Source organism: Sphaerodactylus townsendi, linkage group LG06 (genome assembly GCF_021028975.2).
Source record: "Sphaerodactylus townsendi isolate TG3544 linkage group LG06, MPM_Stown_v2.3, whole genome shotgun sequence".
NCBI lineage: Eukaryota > Metazoa > Chordata > Lepidosauria > Squamata > Sphaerodactylidae > Sphaerodactylus > Sphaerodactylus townsendi.
Window position 1 is genome coordinate 23032878 of NC_059430.1, and position 18464 is coordinate 23051341.

General features: G+C 40.6%; 1 protein-coding gene across 6 annotated transcripts in view; it reads right to left on the minus strand.

The window, feature by feature from the left end:
• Positions 1-18464, minus strand: part of BCL2L13 (BCL2 like 13) — a 41401-nt gene that overhangs the window by 14334 nt on the left and 8603 nt on the right. For 5 of the 6 annotated variants that reach the window (XM_048500076.1, XM_048500072.1, XM_048500073.1 and 2 more), the window contains exons 2-6: positions 18208-18389; positions 11911-12012; positions 9693-9849; positions 6529-6598; positions 1954-2097 (exon numbers count right to left, since the gene is read on the minus strand). In XM_048500076.1, the coding sequence (XP_048356033.1) occupies positions 1954-2097; positions 6529-6598; positions 9693-9849; positions 11911-12012; positions 18208-18328 (594 nt within the window). In that variant the 5' untranslated portion in view covers positions 18329-18389. The remainder of the gene's footprint in view (positions 1-1953; positions 2098-6528; positions 6599-9692; positions 9850-11910; positions 12013-18207; positions 18390-18464) is intronic. The other variant, XM_048500077.1, reaches the window with a different exon arrangement.

The following is an 18464-nucleotide window of genomic DNA, read 5'->3' on the forward strand; positions in this document are numbered from 1 at the left end:
CTAATTCTAACACACCACCATTATTGGAGATCGTCAAGGAATATTATACGTACTTTCTGAGCTTTAAGGCTGCACCGTTAAGATACAGTAATCTAAAAAACAACAGCCTAACAATGTGAAAGGTTTATATTCAAACCTCAAACGATATTATCTCTACACACCTAATAAAGTTATAGTTTCTCCAAAATAAACATAGCAAATCTAAACACTGTGTACAATAAGCAGATTAAGAACACCCGCCCTGCAAAAATCCTATCTCATCCTTCTCACAGCAGATATTCCGTTAAAAACAAAGAAATATCAACACTTCAACATTTTCCTCACCTTCCCTGCTCAGTTTCAAAAATAGTTCTGCTGCCTCTGTCAGTACAATGTTATGCCTGGTTAGAGCTGAACAGATAAGCGCACGGTTCAGGGAGCAGCCTAGCCAGCTACAAACAGTGTCAAACAGGGAATACTCAGGGACAGCATGAAGACACTGCATGTTTTTGTAAGCAACTATGTGCTGCAAGAAGGCTTTAACTTTTAAACTCCTGAGGAACAGAATAATTTTCCAAGCACCAATCATTTTCCACACCAAAAAGAACACTAAGAGCTATCTTCTTCCTCATAACTAGATAGCAAAACAAGTCCCAGAAACATTTTCATTACATTCTGGCCTGAAGCATAACCAGATGTCACAATCGCTGTTCCTTTTGCAAAAGCGAAGGTCGCAGACAAAATTCCAAACATTTTCTGCTCAACCGGGAACGACACACACACAGGGCAGGATTGTGCTTATTCTCATAATAAACAACAGGAATGGCGTTTAGGAGGGGGCAGCAGAAACAGCTGTAAGTGAATGGTTGAGACAGCTTCCCATATCTTTCTAGTACCCTTTTGGGAAGTGATACCCATGAAGCAAAATATCAGAATGAGATGCCAGCAGCATGAGGTTTCTGATGTTTTAGACTTTCTAATCACTGGATATTCCTGATCAGCTTTACTTTCATAATAAAACCAAACTTGGAGTCCTTTCACTAATCCCAGATTAATTCAGTTTAAATCTGGCAATGTTCTGCAGAATAATCTGGACGCCTAGTCGGCTCAAGCTCAACTACCAGCATGAATCACTGAAATGGGAGGAAATGGGACTGCACATTTCTGATGGGCTCCCACAAACCTGCAATTTACGGTATTTTCAAGCAGTATTTCAAATGGAATCCTACCCCCGAAGAAGTTTGGATTTCCTGTTACAGCTTTACAAAAAGTTCCAACTGTCCAATAGTAAAAGTGGTAGAAGAGGGCGATAATTACAGGTAATTATATATGGCAACACCGTTAGACTAATCATTCTTTGCTGTGGACATTATAAAGATTACCAGAAACAAACCCTTAAAGTACTCAGCAAATTAGTGTATAACCATTCTAGATATTTGTACTGAAATTATTATCCATGGCTATGACTAGCTGAATGTTTCTTCCCAAACCCAAGATGGAATGTATTTGTGAGTATGCTTTGCCCCATGTGATGATTAATGTGAATTTTTAGTTGTTCCATTTGAACCCAGCCCTTTGCCTTTGCACATCGAATGCTGGGAATCTGTAGGATGGTACACAGACTATGTCACAAGCAGCAGGTTTGGGACTAGGGGTCTGCACCGTCCTCCCACCTCCATTATTTTGTAGGTTTGGGTTTAACAGCCCCAGAAATGTTTGAAACCCCTCTCCCAAAAACCCAAATCCTACCTCGGTGCCCATATGGAGCTGCCAGGTAGCAGGGTTGTCGGTGGGTCAAAGAGGATCCCGATTCACGCCAAAAAATTCAGCGGGATTTGGGATGCACTCCTCCAGTTATAATTGCTTTCTTCCACACTTAAGGCAGATCTTAAGTACCATCGCTGCACTGAGAGAACTGCACGTCTCGAGTTTTGATCTCAAAAGAAGGATGTATTCCTGCATGGGCTGTCTTACCCATCCGCCTTGCTGAATGACGTAGTCTGCAACATAGTCTTCTAGGTAGGTCACGCCAAACTGCAGAAGCGCGCCTAGTGGCTCCTGGCCCCGTCTTGTGAGCTCCATTAAGAACTGCTGAAGTATCACCAAAGGCACTAAAACCTTGAAAAAAGAAAGTCGTAGTGAAGGACTGTAGTAGGCACCATGAAATGCAAACTCGGTTTCATTTACCTGTTGGGAAAGTAACTTAACTATATATTGAATCCCAAGAATGCACATGAGAAATGCAGAATTAAGTCCATCTAAAATTTTAACTGGATGTTTGGAAAGAGATCTGGAGAAACCGAGTCTTCCAGGCCCCTGGTGTATAATTACACATGGGAATTACGTTGGCGTGAAAGTCCCATGAATCAAACAAGAAGCCCTATCTCCACTTTCTTCAGGCTGACTGCTGATTGAAGGGGAAGAGGAGGCAGGGCTGCCAGTCAATGCTATCACCACTTTGAACTAAGAGACTGGCATAGGGTGGCAGGAACAAAGATGGCAAGATTAACACAGGCAAGATTAACACAGGCACAGCTTTACAACTGGCTGGTGGAAAAAACAAATACATCTGGAAGAAATGGAAGGGAGAAACAGACGGCAGCAATCCCATCCGTTTTCTCTTGCCTGGTTACAGTTCATCCTTCCTCAGATGACCTGGCATAAACCTGACCGGAAATAAATAGGCCACCACTCCACCATCACTCTCCCTGATAGGAGGATATCTGGCAGCCTTACATGTGCTGGAAACTACCATTATTGCCAGTTGCAACCTTTGCTGTAAAAGCAGATGAATAGCAACTCCACTACAACTTCTGACAAAATAATGTTGATAAAATGGTTGAATCTATTCATTATGTTTATCCCCACATGGCTCAGGACAGCTTAGGTTTGATTTCCAGACAATTTCCCATGCAGGCAGCTTACAGGGAAAGCCTGTTTAGGGTCAGCTGAGAATAACGCTCCGTACCCTTCAAGGCCATTCCCATCCTATTTCCAACAGAAAGCATTTACTTTCTCTTTTCCAGCTGTCCCCAGAAGTGCTCTTTCTGTGCTAGATCATATTTCAAAACAATAAGTAGAAGACTCAAAAGCGCATCTCTCGATGCAACTGAAGAAAGATCAGTCAAGAGTACTAAGTGAGTAAAATGCCTGCTCCAAATAATTTAACACCTTCCTGAAACAAAACACAGGATCTTTTAAACTCTGGGCTCCTTGGCACAATGTAACTGTCACTGCCAAGTCTGGGCAAAAAGAACCAGCAGAATTAGAGCCAAAAATGCCTGAAAGAAATCATCTACAGACTGAGCGGAATCTATCATTGTGTTTTAATAACACTGACAATGCACTAGCTATGCATTGATACACAGCTTATAAGAACTAGGCAGGTTTTTTAGAAAAAAGTGGATGGAGGTGTAGATGCTTAGCTTGAAGTACTGGGCAATGCTTTTGTTAAAATACTTTGCAGCAAGCTGGTCACCTGCTGTTAGGACACGGAATTGTAAATTGGTATAATGATGGAGGGGGAATTCCAAAAAGTAAAAAAAAATTCTAGTGGGGAAGTTTGTCAGAATTCAAGCAGTTTTTCAACCTAAAGCTTGGGACTAGGACACCCAAAGGACTGTTTGCTCCCGTTGAACCTACCCAACTGTTAAGATCTTCATTGAAGGCCTGGTTCTATATTTTCCCAACTTCAGAGGCAAGAGAGGTAGCTACCAGGCACACAGAATTCTCAGAAGTAACATCTTGTCTAAAGAACTCCCTGCCCATCCATCTTCCTGGCACCAAGATTAAATTGCTTTGTCTTCCCAGGCTTTCAGCAAGCTATGATGTGATGCGCTAATGGATATATTTGCTGTTATGCAATGTTACTTTAAATGGTATTTGCATGCCGCTTCAAAAATCAAGGATTGATAGGTAAGACAGAAGTATTTGAAGATAATCCAATAAATTTGAACCTTGGTATCTGTGATAACTATTCAGACATAACTGATTAGAGGAAGTCGTTCTGTACTTCCAAAAGGAGAACATTTGCCACTTTTCAGCTACAGCCACTTCAAACTGCCAGCCTAGAAGAAATAACTAGCAACTCGCTTGCAAAACAGCAAGTTCCGTTTTTATTTCCCTTACAACTTACTGCTTCTGAACATTTTGTTCATGGCACACTGACTCTTTTTGCATTTTCCTCCTGAAGGAATGCTTCTTAGCTTTAAAAATGTTTAGAAAAAAGGAACAGGAAAATCTTTAATGCTTTTCATTTCCCTTCTAGTTTGTGCAGTAAAACGCAGACTTACAAGGAAAACAGCTGCAAGATAAAAGGCAGATGGCATGAGAGACACTCCGGTGAAAGCAGAATTCTCTTTATATGTCGGAGCATTCTTTTTCTGGAGAAGATTCCACCATAAAGAGTCCATAATTTAAAGACATGGTAGTCTGTACTATCTTAATGCTTAATACAACATTACCAAAGACTAATAAATTAAAAGATTTCAAAAGTTTGCTCAGGTAAGGACCCATAACCTCATTGCAAATATTCTATTTGCTACTGCTGCGCATTTGTAAATGATTTTTGCCTCTAAATAATTGACCGGTGCATCAGAAAGCTCCTCTCCAAACATTATTTGAACATTTGTTTAACAGAACATTTGTTTAACGGATCTTTGAGGAAGTACATTTTTTAAAGTGTAGACAGATTGAACAACCACACTGTTGGAGTTAATCAGTAAAATCCTTAAGGTCCAGGATTCATTTCTGCAAGACACACAGTGCAAGACTGGGGGAGGGGGGTGTCCAAAAGACCCAGCCAAGAGCTGAGAGGTAATTTTTTGATCCCCTGCTTCAAAATGTCTGGAGACATCCCAGACCTGTAGACTAAGCTCAGGGAACAGTCCAGAGACACGATTCAGACTTCTCCCCAAAATCTTATTGCTGCAACCCAGAGCTCTGAAGAAATGCCAGAAGATTTGGGGAGGGAATCCAGTCCTTCCTTTCCACCCGAAATAACTGAATAAGAAGCACTGCCAGTCACCACCACAACCAGACTACAAACCTGTGAAAAAAGTTGTTCTGGTTACAGTATCAGACAAATTCACACTAGCCTAACAAGGGCCTTTGATCTCTGGAAAGGCTTTGAATAAATTACCCAAAAGGAAGCTACCCAAATGGTGGGTAGAACAAAGAAGCTGTTTTACCAGCATGGTCAGGAAACGAAGTTTACCTGAAAACCCAGGAGAGGGAACAAATTATATTCTAATCCAAGCTGGGCAGGAGAGAGCATCTCCTAAGCCCAGGTCTGCAACAAAGCCTGCCTGGAATTGCGCTGTTAGCTGAGAAATATCTGTATCAGAATGTTTTCTTGTTTTCTGTTTTGTTTTCAATAAAATCTTTGAACACTCAGCAGTTTTTGAGTGTCTGGAAAAAAGAACCCAGGATGTGATCAAAACAAAAAGTGCCGTGAGATCTTAAAGATAAGCTGTTTTTGTGGAATAAGGGATTGTGAACTCCAGTCCTGTTTAAAGTGTCCAACCCCTTGCGCAATAAGGATTTTCCAGGATAGAGATCAAAATGCCACCTCTCATCCAACAAGCTCATTCAGTCCTTTAAAATGTTGTGCAGTGGTGGCCTTTCTCCTCTCTCTCAGTACTCAAAGCAGATGACAACAATGTTCAAACAGTCTGATAAAATGCTAAATGTTAAAACAGATATCAAAATACACCCAATCGAAAACAACATATGTCCCCTTTAACAGGGTTTTCCCCCTTTGCTCAGGCTGAGACTACCTCCAATACTCAGTCTCACTAGAAAGCCAGAAGAACAGACACATGGGAGACTGTACCATAGACAAGGGCAGCCCATCTGAAAAAACTTAAGAAATGCTGGCAGCTCCCTCTCCCATCCTCAGGGGAGGCAGCTGCGGGCCACAGAACATGGCTCCACCGCAAAGCACGCAGCCTGCACGTTGCGAGCCCACAATGTAAATAAACTTCAAAGGAGAGACAATTAGTGTCAGATTTGCTTATGAATTCCAGCGTGACAGCTTTTGGGAGTGGCCAGCTTAGTGCAGAAACTACGCTTTGGTTTGTAAAGAAAATCCTGAATTTTGCAACAGAGTAATTTAAATCCTTTGTGTTTTAAAACTTATATGGATCATGCTTAATTTGCTATCATTTGTTCAGCTGCTCCTAAACAGGCACGGCCCAGATCGGAAGCCCCAATCCTGAATATCTGAAATTGCTACTCTGCTTCCCTGCTGTCTTATGAAATTTTAACAGCATTTTTCCACATATTTACATATGTGTTTGCAGCTATTATGAGCATAAACTGAATTTTTTAAAACAAGGAAAACTGAGATTCTCAAGTTGCTAAGTTCTGTTCTAGCCTTCTGCAAGAATGGTATATCCTGCTCCTAAAGTCGAGTGGAGACGATGCCTGGAAGATAAGAATTGCAAGACAGACCCACCTGCTCAGACATGCAGAGCAGATGCCTCAAAACCAATACTACACTTCATTGAACGTGCAGCTGATTCAAAGTAAAGCTGACTTGGTCCATACCTTGCTCCATCCAGTGGCATGAACTGCTGCCTCCTGCGTCCTTTCCCTATATTCCTGATAAGTCACTGGCCTGAAGACAAGAAACCAAAACATAAAAGGGGCGGGGGGGAAAGGCAAAACTGAGTATTACATTCCTTTTTCAACCAATATTTCTGCATACAGTGTTCAATTGGCTAGACTAGTATCAGGAGGGAACTTCACTTACCAGCAACATCAGATTATACAAATGAGATAAATTAACACATTTTCTGCTGAATTTTCATTCAAGCCCTAGACAGGGAATTAAAAATTGCCATAGTGGGAAATCAATTCAGTTGCTTTTAAAAAAGATTTTTGGGGGATGGTGTGATAGATCACTACCACCAACTTCTATTGCATGAATTAAAAGGAGACAAAACTACAGCAATTGGTGTCTGGAGCAGGACTGCCAAATTACCCAGAAAACTGCATTTTAGCCCATTCATCTTCTAACTTTTAACCCAGTAAGAGATGTATTTAATCTCACAACCACTTTGCTACATTAATTAGGCTGACACACAGAAACTTTAAGGCTACTTACTCAGCATTATGGCTGAGTGCAAATCTGAATCTGTCTCTCTCATATCCAAACATCCAGTATAACCGTTACTGTACCCTCGAGTCCACCTGAAGGTTGCTTAATATAAAAACATACTTTTAAACAGAACTAATGCATTGGGGTCTTGCCAATTGATGAACAGCTTAGCAGGTTCTGGTGTGGCTAGGTATCTGCCCAAGACTTAAAAAAAAAAGATCACAGACCCACATGGTGTGTTACACACCTAACTTCCTTCACTTCAGTTTCAAAAAGTAATTTGCTATGTATTGATATCCTAGAACAACGGCTCTCAACCTGTGGGTCGCAACCCCTTTGGGGGTCGAACGATGCTTTCACAGGGGTCGCCTAAGACTCTCTGCATCAGTGTTCTCCATCTGTAAAATGGATAAATGTTAGGGTTGGGGGTCACCACAACATGAGGAACTATATTAAAGGGTCGCGGCATTAGGAAGGTTGAGAACCACTGCCCTAGAAACACAAGTTTAAGCACCATCGAACACAGAGATATTTGCAATGTGGTTCTGCCTATTAATACAGCTTAAACAAATTAGTTTATACAGGTATACTATGTTAAGAACTGCTGAAACTAGTTTTCTTGTGTTCCTCTGCAGAACAGCACATGCCCCAAAAGAAATCCTATTGTGATAAATTAATTGCCTCAGAAGAACTGAGAGCACAAAATATAACCATTTAAAATAAATAATAAACAGTATGGAATCTAGTGCCTTGATCTAGATCATAGGTGTCAAACTCGCGGAATGATGGCAGGGGATGTTGGGAACTGTAGTCCATAACATCTGGAGGGCCGCGAGTTTGACACCTGTGATCTAGATGGCCCAGTTAGCTAAGCTGAAGCTAAGCAGGGTTAGGACTTGGACAGGAGACCTCCGGGAAAGACCAGGGTTGCTAAGAGAGGTAGGAAATGGCAAACCACTGTGGTTTTCCTCTTGCCTTGAAAACCCTGTGACTCAGTGGCACTTTACACCACCATCACCATGAACTCTGATAACAAATAAAGTTAGTACCACATATCTTGTTCAACACAGCTGAACTAATTTTGCTGTATTGGTCTCTGAAAATTAAATTTATATAAAAGTAGTAGTAGTCAACAACTGCAGAAAGGGCTCCCGAATTCACTTGTTTTAAAATATGGGACTAGCTCACATAGCTGAATACCTGTCACCATAAGGAAGCAAAGTAAAAAAGAAATGTTACATCCTCAGGTCCATGGCATGAAGAAGTGCCCCAAACTAGATTCCATAAAGCAGTGATAAAAGTATCTTTCAAAAGAAAAAATATTGCTATTAAAATCTAAATTAGTATTTGCACAGAAAGTATCCAAGTACAAATATGAATAAACATCTGAAGAATGTCTCTAACGACTGTATCACTAGCATACTATACAAGAGGAGCTTTAAACTGCATTATTTCATACACACTTACCAGAGATTTGCTTTACCTGAATTTCATTTTCAAACCATATGCAACACATTACATAGCTATAAATACATACGGTACATAATGAGTTCGCTGAAGTTCGCTGTAGCACCATCTAAAGTCATTACACTTTACTGCAAATTGTTATGGTTTTATACTTGTTAAGACTTATGGTATTGATAAGTTAGTTCCAAAAATACATAAGTCTGAATGGAATCTGTTGAATGGAGCAGCTTAGTAGAAAAATATTTCACTTCCTGCTACCAGCTGTGTATTCACATGCAAGCTGTATTCATATGGCATTACTCAGAAGACTGTCATAAAGCCCCAATGACCCAATCCTATGCCTATTTACAGATAACCATACTTTTTTAATCTTTCTCAACATTTTACATCTCTGTGCAGCAAACAGACTAGCTTTTAGAAAAAAAAACTTTGCTGATCTTAAGGGTGCCACTGGACTCAAACATTTTTCTGCTGCTTCAGACCAACATGGCTACCCACCTTTACCATATTACCCTACATGTGTGGCTCTCTGGCCCCCTCTGCACATGCAGAATAATGCACTTTCAGTCCACTTTCACAATTGTTTGCAAGTGGATTTTGCTATTCTGCACTATAAAATCCAGCTGCAAAGTGCATTGAAAGTGGATTGAAAGTGCATTATTCTGCATGTGCAAAAGGAGCCTCTGACTTTTCTCCACCTTAGAGGTCACTGCTTTTTGTCAGCTTCCAGACTGCCAAAGTGGCAGTCAAACCTATTATTCAGATAAATAGCAGCTGCCAGAGCTTGTCCAGAATTTGCCAAGCCTACAAATACAACTGGACTCCCAGGCAGCTACTAGAATTTTCTCATTCTCTATCTCATGTCAAGACGTAAAAGAAGCATTCTGAGCATTCCCAACTATCTGAATAAACAGTCGCTTTTGAAGGAGGTCCTTACTATGATTGATCCATGCTCACAACTTTAAAAGTTGGAAAACCATCACTTCATTTCATGCACCAAAGGTCAGTGTGATTTAAGAAGGCAAAACTGAAACAGGTTTAGAAAGAATGGCACCCAAAGGCAGTCACATCATCAGCACTATCATAATTGTGAGAATTTTAAGAGCAAGTACCTTCCTGCTGAGCAAAGCAAATGAGAACTCACTTGCTAAGTAGGGAGTCTAACGCCTTTCGAAGAGGTTCTCTTAGTTCTTGGGATACTTTCTCTCCAAGATGAGCTAAACAGTCTTCTATTGATGTCTCCGGGTCAGCAGGACTGAATACTGGAGACGTGTGGCAGTCAAATCCTGTGCTGGTAAAGGCTGAAGACAAACAGTGTAGAGTCACAATCATTAGAAATTTCATATTCTTTGATCTATAGAAGAGCAAGATTCAAATCTACTAGCATCTTAAGGGCCAGTGAGATTTCCAGGGGAAACTACCAGGGGTCCCTAACCTTTTTCAGTCTGTGCACACCTTTAAAATTCTGACAGAGTGGTGGGCACAGTCACAAAATGGCTGCTGTAAAAGGTGCGGTCAGCAGCAAAATGGCTGCCAAAGTTTACATTAGTTACACAGTGAAGATCACTGTATTGTGGTGGCAGCTGCTTCCAAAGCAACGTTTTGCACAGCCAATCAAATCTCCAATGGTCAATCAGCAGCTTTGCTGAGAAGAAGTTCCACCTGGTCCTGCCCACTTTCTAAAATAATCTAAAACAGCATCCATGGACACCACATTGGAGAACCCTGCCACAAGCTGTTGAGAGTCACAGCTCCCTTTGATTCTCAAAAGCTTACATCTTGGAAATCTTGTTGATATTTAAGGTGCTACTGGACTTCAATCTTGCTCTTCTATTGCACACTAACACCGCTACCCACCTGACATTACCTTAGTACTACAGAATTGCTGCACTATAAGAACATGAGTTAGTAGCAGTTTTAGTACTAGAAAATACAGAATGAAATAGAGTACTTCAGACCGTGTAGAACCCAAGACTTTCTCTGGCAAAATGCATATCATAATTTTGGCTACTATTTATGTGCTAAAGGAAGATCTCCATATTGAAGAATTTACTGACATAGCGTTTACCTATTTAATATTTTGAGGGATTTACCCGGTTTAGGTATGCAAGCTTTCCCATCCTTCATTTCTACTCGACGGAAGGTTAGCTGTGTGGATGTGCCAGTTTTAATCAGACATTCATTACACCATCATTTACAAGCCTTGGAAATTTAACAATGGCTACAAATAAGCACAGTATGAAATCTGGGAGTTTTGGTTTAAATTCCACAAGTATACAGCTTTACTGTCTCTCATTTCCTTATTACCACTCAGCTTGACTCTTACTGCACAAAGTGTTCCTATTAATTGTTGTCTGCTGATTGCGTATTTAATCAGAATGAGACAAAGAGCACATGCATTCACATACATGACAGATGGCAAAGTGCAGTGATTAGGAAAACCAGGAAATTTCAATAATCATTTCATACACAACAGCTGCTTTACTCTCCTCCCCAGTCATCAGGATGGGGGAAAAGCTGAGCTCCTTTGCAAGGCAGTGGTAAGAATCACTGAGAAAATATTTGTGGTACTTTGAGCACTCAGAAAAGGTAAAACCAAATTATTGTTTAGGAGAAGGACACTGATTTGATCTACATTCATGAAATTAGACAAGGGGTGTCCAACTCTGGCGCTTCAGATGTTCATGGACAACAATTCCCATCAGCCCCTGTTGGCATGGCCAACTGGCTGTGCTAGTGTAAAACTAGCAGGGCCTGATGGGAATTGTAGTCCATGAACATCTGAAGCACCGGAGTTGGACACCCCTGAATTAGACTATGGTGGTAACTAATACAGAATATTTAAAAGCCAATATCAAACCACTGTAAAAACAGTGAGGTACATAAAATACGTCACATCATTCTAAATTTATAACACACAAGCAAAGTATATACATTTAAGTCCCACTGATTCTAATAGGGCAATTGAGTAAATAATTATTCGTCCTCCATATAAATCAATAGGATCTAAAAAGCTCTTCTTTGGACTGGATCATGTCCCAACTGTACAATGAGAAGTTATCAAGAAAATGAGCAAATAGCCTTTTGGATGGACCAGAAATGTTTAGACTACAAGCAGTTTGCAATTAAGCAGTCAATCACTAATGGAAATAATGTGTGGTGATTTATTCAAGGACACCATTGTGTTTCATCAGATACTGTAACATGAAAATAAAGTTGTATTGCTCACCAATTCACTTGCATCTTAAAGTGTATAGTTATCAAACTGATATGGTTGTTGAAGTTATAGAGACTTGGGGATAGAAAACCTGAACTATAAGTCAGAACAACAGTATTAAGAAAATCTACCAATAGACACAGACCTTCCAAAATTTCTTCATCAAGATGTTTCAATTCTTCCTCAATTTCTGCTTTAACTTTCTCCAGAACCTCCTTATCTAAAGCCTGGGAGCCTGTTGATGGATCTGTCATTGAAATAAATCAAAGAGCTCAGCTAAGAGGCTGCCCTTTCACAAGACATGTGTAGGATGGAAGGATAGAAAATATTAACCAAAAATCACTTATTCTAATGAAGCAAAATAAAAAAGCTTCGCTTCTCACATAAAACCAGAAAGTGTTCATGCCACAACAGTATCTGAGTCATGGACATCTCACCATACAGCAAAAATCCATAAGAAAAGCAATAAGCAACAATATACTTTAAAGTGTATTTAAATATAGCAAAACACAATTAAGCAATGACTATACATAATTCAGATATTATCCATGCTTTAATCCAGTATTAACACTGTTTCCCTGAAATGCACCCTTATCTTGTTTTGCTATTCAAAACAGTATCATTTACAGGAACAAATGGAACCTGGTCCTCTAATCCTACCAATACTGATTGACAAGCTCTTCAACACTCCAAATTAAAACAATAAGTTAGTGTAATTTTCTGATGTCTTTCTCCTTAGCATCTTAGAGAACAATGAGAATTTTAAGCATGCATTCTTCAACAGGAAACTTCATGTACTTGTATGTGTGTAAAGCGCCTTCAAATTGCAGCTGACCTATTGGCAACCCAGTAGGGCAGTGATGGCGAACCTTTTTGAGACCGAGTGCCCAAATTGCAACCCAAACCCCACTTATTTATTGCAAAGTGCCAACCCGGCAATTTAACCTGAATGCTGAGGTTTTAGTTTAGAAAAAAAACCAGCTGGCTCCCTCTTCTTCCGCCCCACCCACTCGAGCAGGGGCTAGCCTGCTCTAGCCTCCAGCAAGTCCCACGCACACTACTCTGTGCCGCTCTAGCATCTGTGCCTCCTGCACACACACACACACACACACACACACACACCAGGCAGCAGCCACCTGGAGCGCAGGCACCAGGCCTGCTAGCCGAGCCTTCCCTGCTCACCGCGGTGCGCGGATGTTGTGCTCAGTGGCCCAGGTCAGTCTAGATGTGTGTGTGGGGGGGTGATTTTCCGCCCCCCACATGATGAACTCTGTGTGTGCGTGCCCACAGAGAGGGCTAAGAGTGCCACCTCTGGCACCTGTGCCATAGGTTTGCCATCAATGCAGTAGGGTCCTCAAGGCAAGAGACTAACAGAGGTGGTTTGCCATTGCCTTCCTCTGCGTAATGACCCTGGTATTCCTTGGTGGTCTCCCATCTAAATACTCACCAGGACCAACCCTGTTTAGGTTTTGAGACCTGACAAGATCAGGCAAGCCGGGGCCATCCAGGTCAGTGGGTTTTATTTAAGATTATGCCTAACAGATTTTATTGTCAGCATGGAAGACTAGTTCTTTTAATGTGCCACCTGCCTCACATATTCTGCCACAAGGACCGATTCTCTTACTCAGCTTTTCAAGATTCAAAATATAAATAAACAGACAATTCAAAAGGCCCCTGGTGAATGTATGTTGTCTGATTAACACAAGCTAGGTTGAAATTCCCTCTCTTAAAATCCATACAATTATAGTGACATTATTTTTGGAACTCAGGAACAAGAGTATTTTCTCCAAAACCATTTTCCTAACAGCTCACATCCCACTTTGCCCAAGTTTGAAAATATTAAATCTTTTATTGATTTGTACAAAATATTTATTAGCCACTTTTCTTCTTTGCAGAGCTCAACTTAGATTACACGCATAGATAAAACACATGCAATACATGCACAATGTAAAATCAAGATTTAAAATCACTACTCAGGACTGCTACTAAACTTAACCAAATGCAACCCTACATAAAACAGCCTTCAGCCACTTTCTGAGGACTGAGGCCTATTCCGCACAGGCAACACAGGTTCCGTTTCCGCTTCCTCTGCTGCCATTCGCACAGCAAATGGGGGGCCAGCCGGGATGGCTGGGATCCTGAAGGCAGCATGGTTCTCTCAGAAATGCTGTGTTGCAGTGCGACCCGCCCATCTGAGAATACCCCACACCCAAGAATCTCCACGCACCACCTGCACAGCATGGCAGTTGCCTATTGGAATACTCTAATGATGGCCACCTGGGGGTCCACCATAATGGTGGAGGGAAGAGGGTGGGGAGTGAATGCTTCCTGCTTGCCATAGTTCGCACAGGATAGCAGGAAGCATTTGCAACCCACATTAGAAGAAAAAGGTCGCTACATTAGCAAATTTCATTTAACCCAGGTTCTGCCCACTAAAATAGGTTAGCAGCTTTTAAAAAGGGCCTCAACCAATTTTACTTGTCCTGTGCAGAATCACCCATAAAGTGAGGGAAAGGGGTTTTTTATGCCAAGGTTTTAACAATTATATTCCTGCAAGAACAAAAATAGGGATGGAAAAGAAAAAAAAACAATGTTCCAATGCAGTTTGCTACTGAGATGGAGGTCCAAAATCCTCCACTGTTGGTTACAGAGACAGATCTGGTTCTAGTTCAGTGGTTCTCAACCTGTGGGTCGTGACCCCTTTGGGGGTCAAATGACCCTTTCACAGGGGTCGCCTAAGACTCTCTGCATCAGTGTTCTCCATCTGTAAAATGGATAAATGTTAGGGTTGGGGGTCACCACAACAGGAGGAATTGTATTAAAGGGTCACGGCATTAGGAAGGTTGAGAACCACTGTTCTAGTTTAAAGAGGTAGCAACAATGGGAAGAACCAGCATTCCCTTCATGTCATAAATTCTACTAATTCATCTCATCTTATCATCTTCAGCCCTTGCTATAAAACATGTATAACAACATGTAAACAAAAACATGAGCACCATCTGTAAACTACCAAGGTGTCCCATGTATCCCTATGTTCAAAAAATGCTGAAGGATAAGAGTGGCTAAAGTAACTCCTAGGTGTTAATGGAATATCTAGATTTTTAGACTGTAAGGCAGGTAAAATAGGGAAGCTACAACTACCCTTCTTTGCAGAAGCACCATTACAAAACTGCCAAAATTACCATTCAGAAGAGAAAACTGTCCTTGGATCGTAGAGAGCTCATTTTGACCATCCAAGTATTTGTACTATATTCCTCTTTGGGAAAGACTACAATACTCTTATTCAAGGTTAACATAATATTTGTCCAGCCCCACTGAGAAAGTATCTATTAAGAGGAACACCTGTTTCCACAGGATTTGCATGATGTTGATCACACATGACAAGCTGTCATACTTGATAAGAAACGATGCTGAAAATGAGGGAAAGAAATTTCAGCATAGAGAGCAAACAAGTACTGTAACTGATTTGTACCATTAATGTGCTCCATTTCATTAGCTTTAGAGCAACTAAAGCAACTGTTCAGTGCTATTAATTGATCAAAAGCAGCCACTCCAGTGGTTTTTCCAAGAGGCAATACTTCAAAGATTAAGAAATTAGCAATTTATGGGTACATGGCTATAGCAAACCACACATCTAATTCCAAGAACTGATTCCGTACAACAGGATATTCTTGCTACTATTTTCCCGAAATTTCACTCACTTTTCTTTCATTTGCAAAACTATTCATAAACAATCAGAAAAGGCTTGTCAGTTTCCGGAGAAATATACCATAATTATACATTGCTCTCAAGTGACACCCTCCGGCGAGTTCAAGAGTAGCACGGCCAGGCTCTGCAGGAAGTCAAATTCAGCCGTGCTTTATTGACAAGGGAACTCAAGCTGTGATGTTTCCTTGGAGCATTTCTTCTAAGCTAGAAATGCAAGTTATTGTATTCTTTTAATTTGTAATATAGACCAACTCATTACAGGAGGACCTCTCTGTTCTGATCTGTAGTATAGTGCACCCTGTTTCAAAAGTTGTATAACTACAGCAGCACAAGACAAGAATATACTTTTCCAACTGAAAATTTGGTAAACACATAGTGTTGAACATGAAAGCCACCTGTGAAGATACACCCAAGTTTTCACCCCAATGTTTCAATTATTGTGACTGCTCTCCATCCATAGACAGGGAGGTCTCCTGCAGAATGGCAGATTACAGAAGGCAAGGAGATTAGAAATAACAGCCATAAAACTTCAAGCACAGGGCACTCAAGCTGTTAATTACGCCAACAGTGAACTGCCTCATTGCCTGCTAGTAAGTCACAACTAGAGGGACAAAGTTGGGAAGACTGCAGCAACAGAAAGAAAACTCTTCTTTTGGGATACAAAGGACATCCCAAGAAGGAGAAATAGTCATTAAAAAAACTATGGGCACAGGGAAGAGGTCTCCTCTTCCATCTTGGGCAGTTCTTCAGATACACACAATCCATGACAGATTTCTCCAAGGGACTCTATCTTGCCCTTGAGGCAGGGGCAATGGAGAGAAGTCCCAACCTGGAAAGCTAAGGTAATGATGACTTGTGGCTTACTGCAACTTCCAGTAAATCTTGCCTGTCTGAAAATTCAACATGATTTATAAGTTGGGAATGAAGTTGGGAATGAAGACAGCATGTTTTCACCTTTTCTTTCTTCATTTGCTAAGCCCAGATTGCTCGAACAGAATGTACATATTCTTTTACTCATTTAATAAATTCTCTTACTTTAACTACTCTAAACCTGATACCTGAAAAAAAAAACACCTATTTGGTCTTGCTATGTAAAACACGGAAACAGGGAGGAGAAGCAGAGAAGCTCTCCATTCTTGGAGTACAGTAGCTCTAAACTGCAAATTTGCAATAGACTACCACCTGGCCTGCCTGTAACAACAGAGATGGAGGCATTGCAACTAGGTGGGGCCTCTAAATAGCACTGCAGGAATAAAGTGCTAGATGTATGACTCCTTCTGGCAGGACATATTCCTAAGAGTCCTTGGTGGCAGCTGGTGGTTATTTGATTTGTATATGGCACCCCAGGGGAAAGGGAGAAGCCACAGGGTTCTTCCAATCTCCCAGGGATCCAATCAGAAGAGAGGGGAGGACTTGCAAGCCCATTCCTTTAAACTATCTTTTCATTAACCATGGTTATCAAGCTGATTAGAATGGTCAAATTAGTCTAATTCACAGTCACAACATCATGCTCCCTAATTGAATCAGGGAATCTGAAACAAACTGGATCAAAAACTGACAAGACATTGACTGGAATCCCAGGTAAAAATAGGGATATAAGAGTTTGCCTGTTGTAGATGACACAACATTCCCTCTGAAACATCAGGGTCACAGACAGTACTCCTGGATTCTGCTTTGCTCCCGATACATAAACTTTGTTCACACTATTAATTTAATAAAGAGTTAAGCTATTCAGTCCTACTGACTGCTAGCCACTGTTTGTGCATTGCTCATAGTTTTGATTACTAGTGCACCCAACTTCGTATTCTCTACTGCTCCTGATATATCCAGGAGTGTTCTTTACTAGTTTCCTTTGATTCGTCTGTCGTCATTGCATGAATGACCTTCGTCACCGCTTACAGTAAGATAACTTTTAGGATGCAATCTGTGCTACTTCTGTCCACGTTCATTGACTCTCAAATGAATAAGTTCTTTCAGTCTTAAAAATTAGACCCATTTCCCACCTACACACAGGTAACAAACATGGGGATTCAGCTAAAAGAAATAGAGTAAAATGCTTCCATCTACATCCTACTTTTTGTATGACTAAGCAGGCTTAAAGTTGTTATAACCATCATAGGCTTAAAAGCTTTACAAAACCACACAAAATAAAATATTAAAAATCCTGAAAATTAAGCAGGTATGGGGACAGAATAGTAAAATTATAACATCTCTAGAAAAATGCTGGATTGTGTTAAACTACTAGGAAAATGCAAAGGATTCACATTAGTTACAAGCAATTGTAGCTGTATAGTTGTATCTTAGAAAAGTTAATAGCCGTAACAAAGCTGAAAATGTATCGGAAGCAATTTCCTAATGCTCGTTGGTACCTATAAACATACTGAAGAATATATTCTATTATTTAAGAATGAGATTCTGCGACAGTCTGACTTCAATCCATGTTAATTCCATCTCCCACTTAATAAGTTAGATATTACCCATACACACCTTTTGGAAAAGTATAAAGCAAACATGACTGAGGACTGAGAACAGGCCTAATATTCATATATTGTGTCGTACGGACTACATTTTATGCCCCCCACACACATACACTCTACAAAAAAGTTGCCATTCTCCTTTTATCTGAAGAGTCTGTGTCCAACTATTCATTATTTTGTTTTACAACATTTAAATTTTTTGAAGTATATAACACTTTTATGGTTACTTTTTTCCCCATAAGTATAATAAAAGCTACCTTGGGTTGGCAGTAAATGCTGTTCCTGAGGCTTTTCCTGGGACAAGAGACCCAAATAGCTGAGGACAACATACTTTGTCTCATAGTGAAAACCTACAGGCACAGCAGTAGAAGATGCCATCTGGATGGCTTCAAATGCTCCACAGGATGACAGACCACGCTGTTTTCCCTCTGTGCAAGACCTGAACATTGAAAGATTAAAATGTAAGTTTTAAAAGCAAATTCAAGCATTCGTACAAGTGCAATTAAGACAGCAC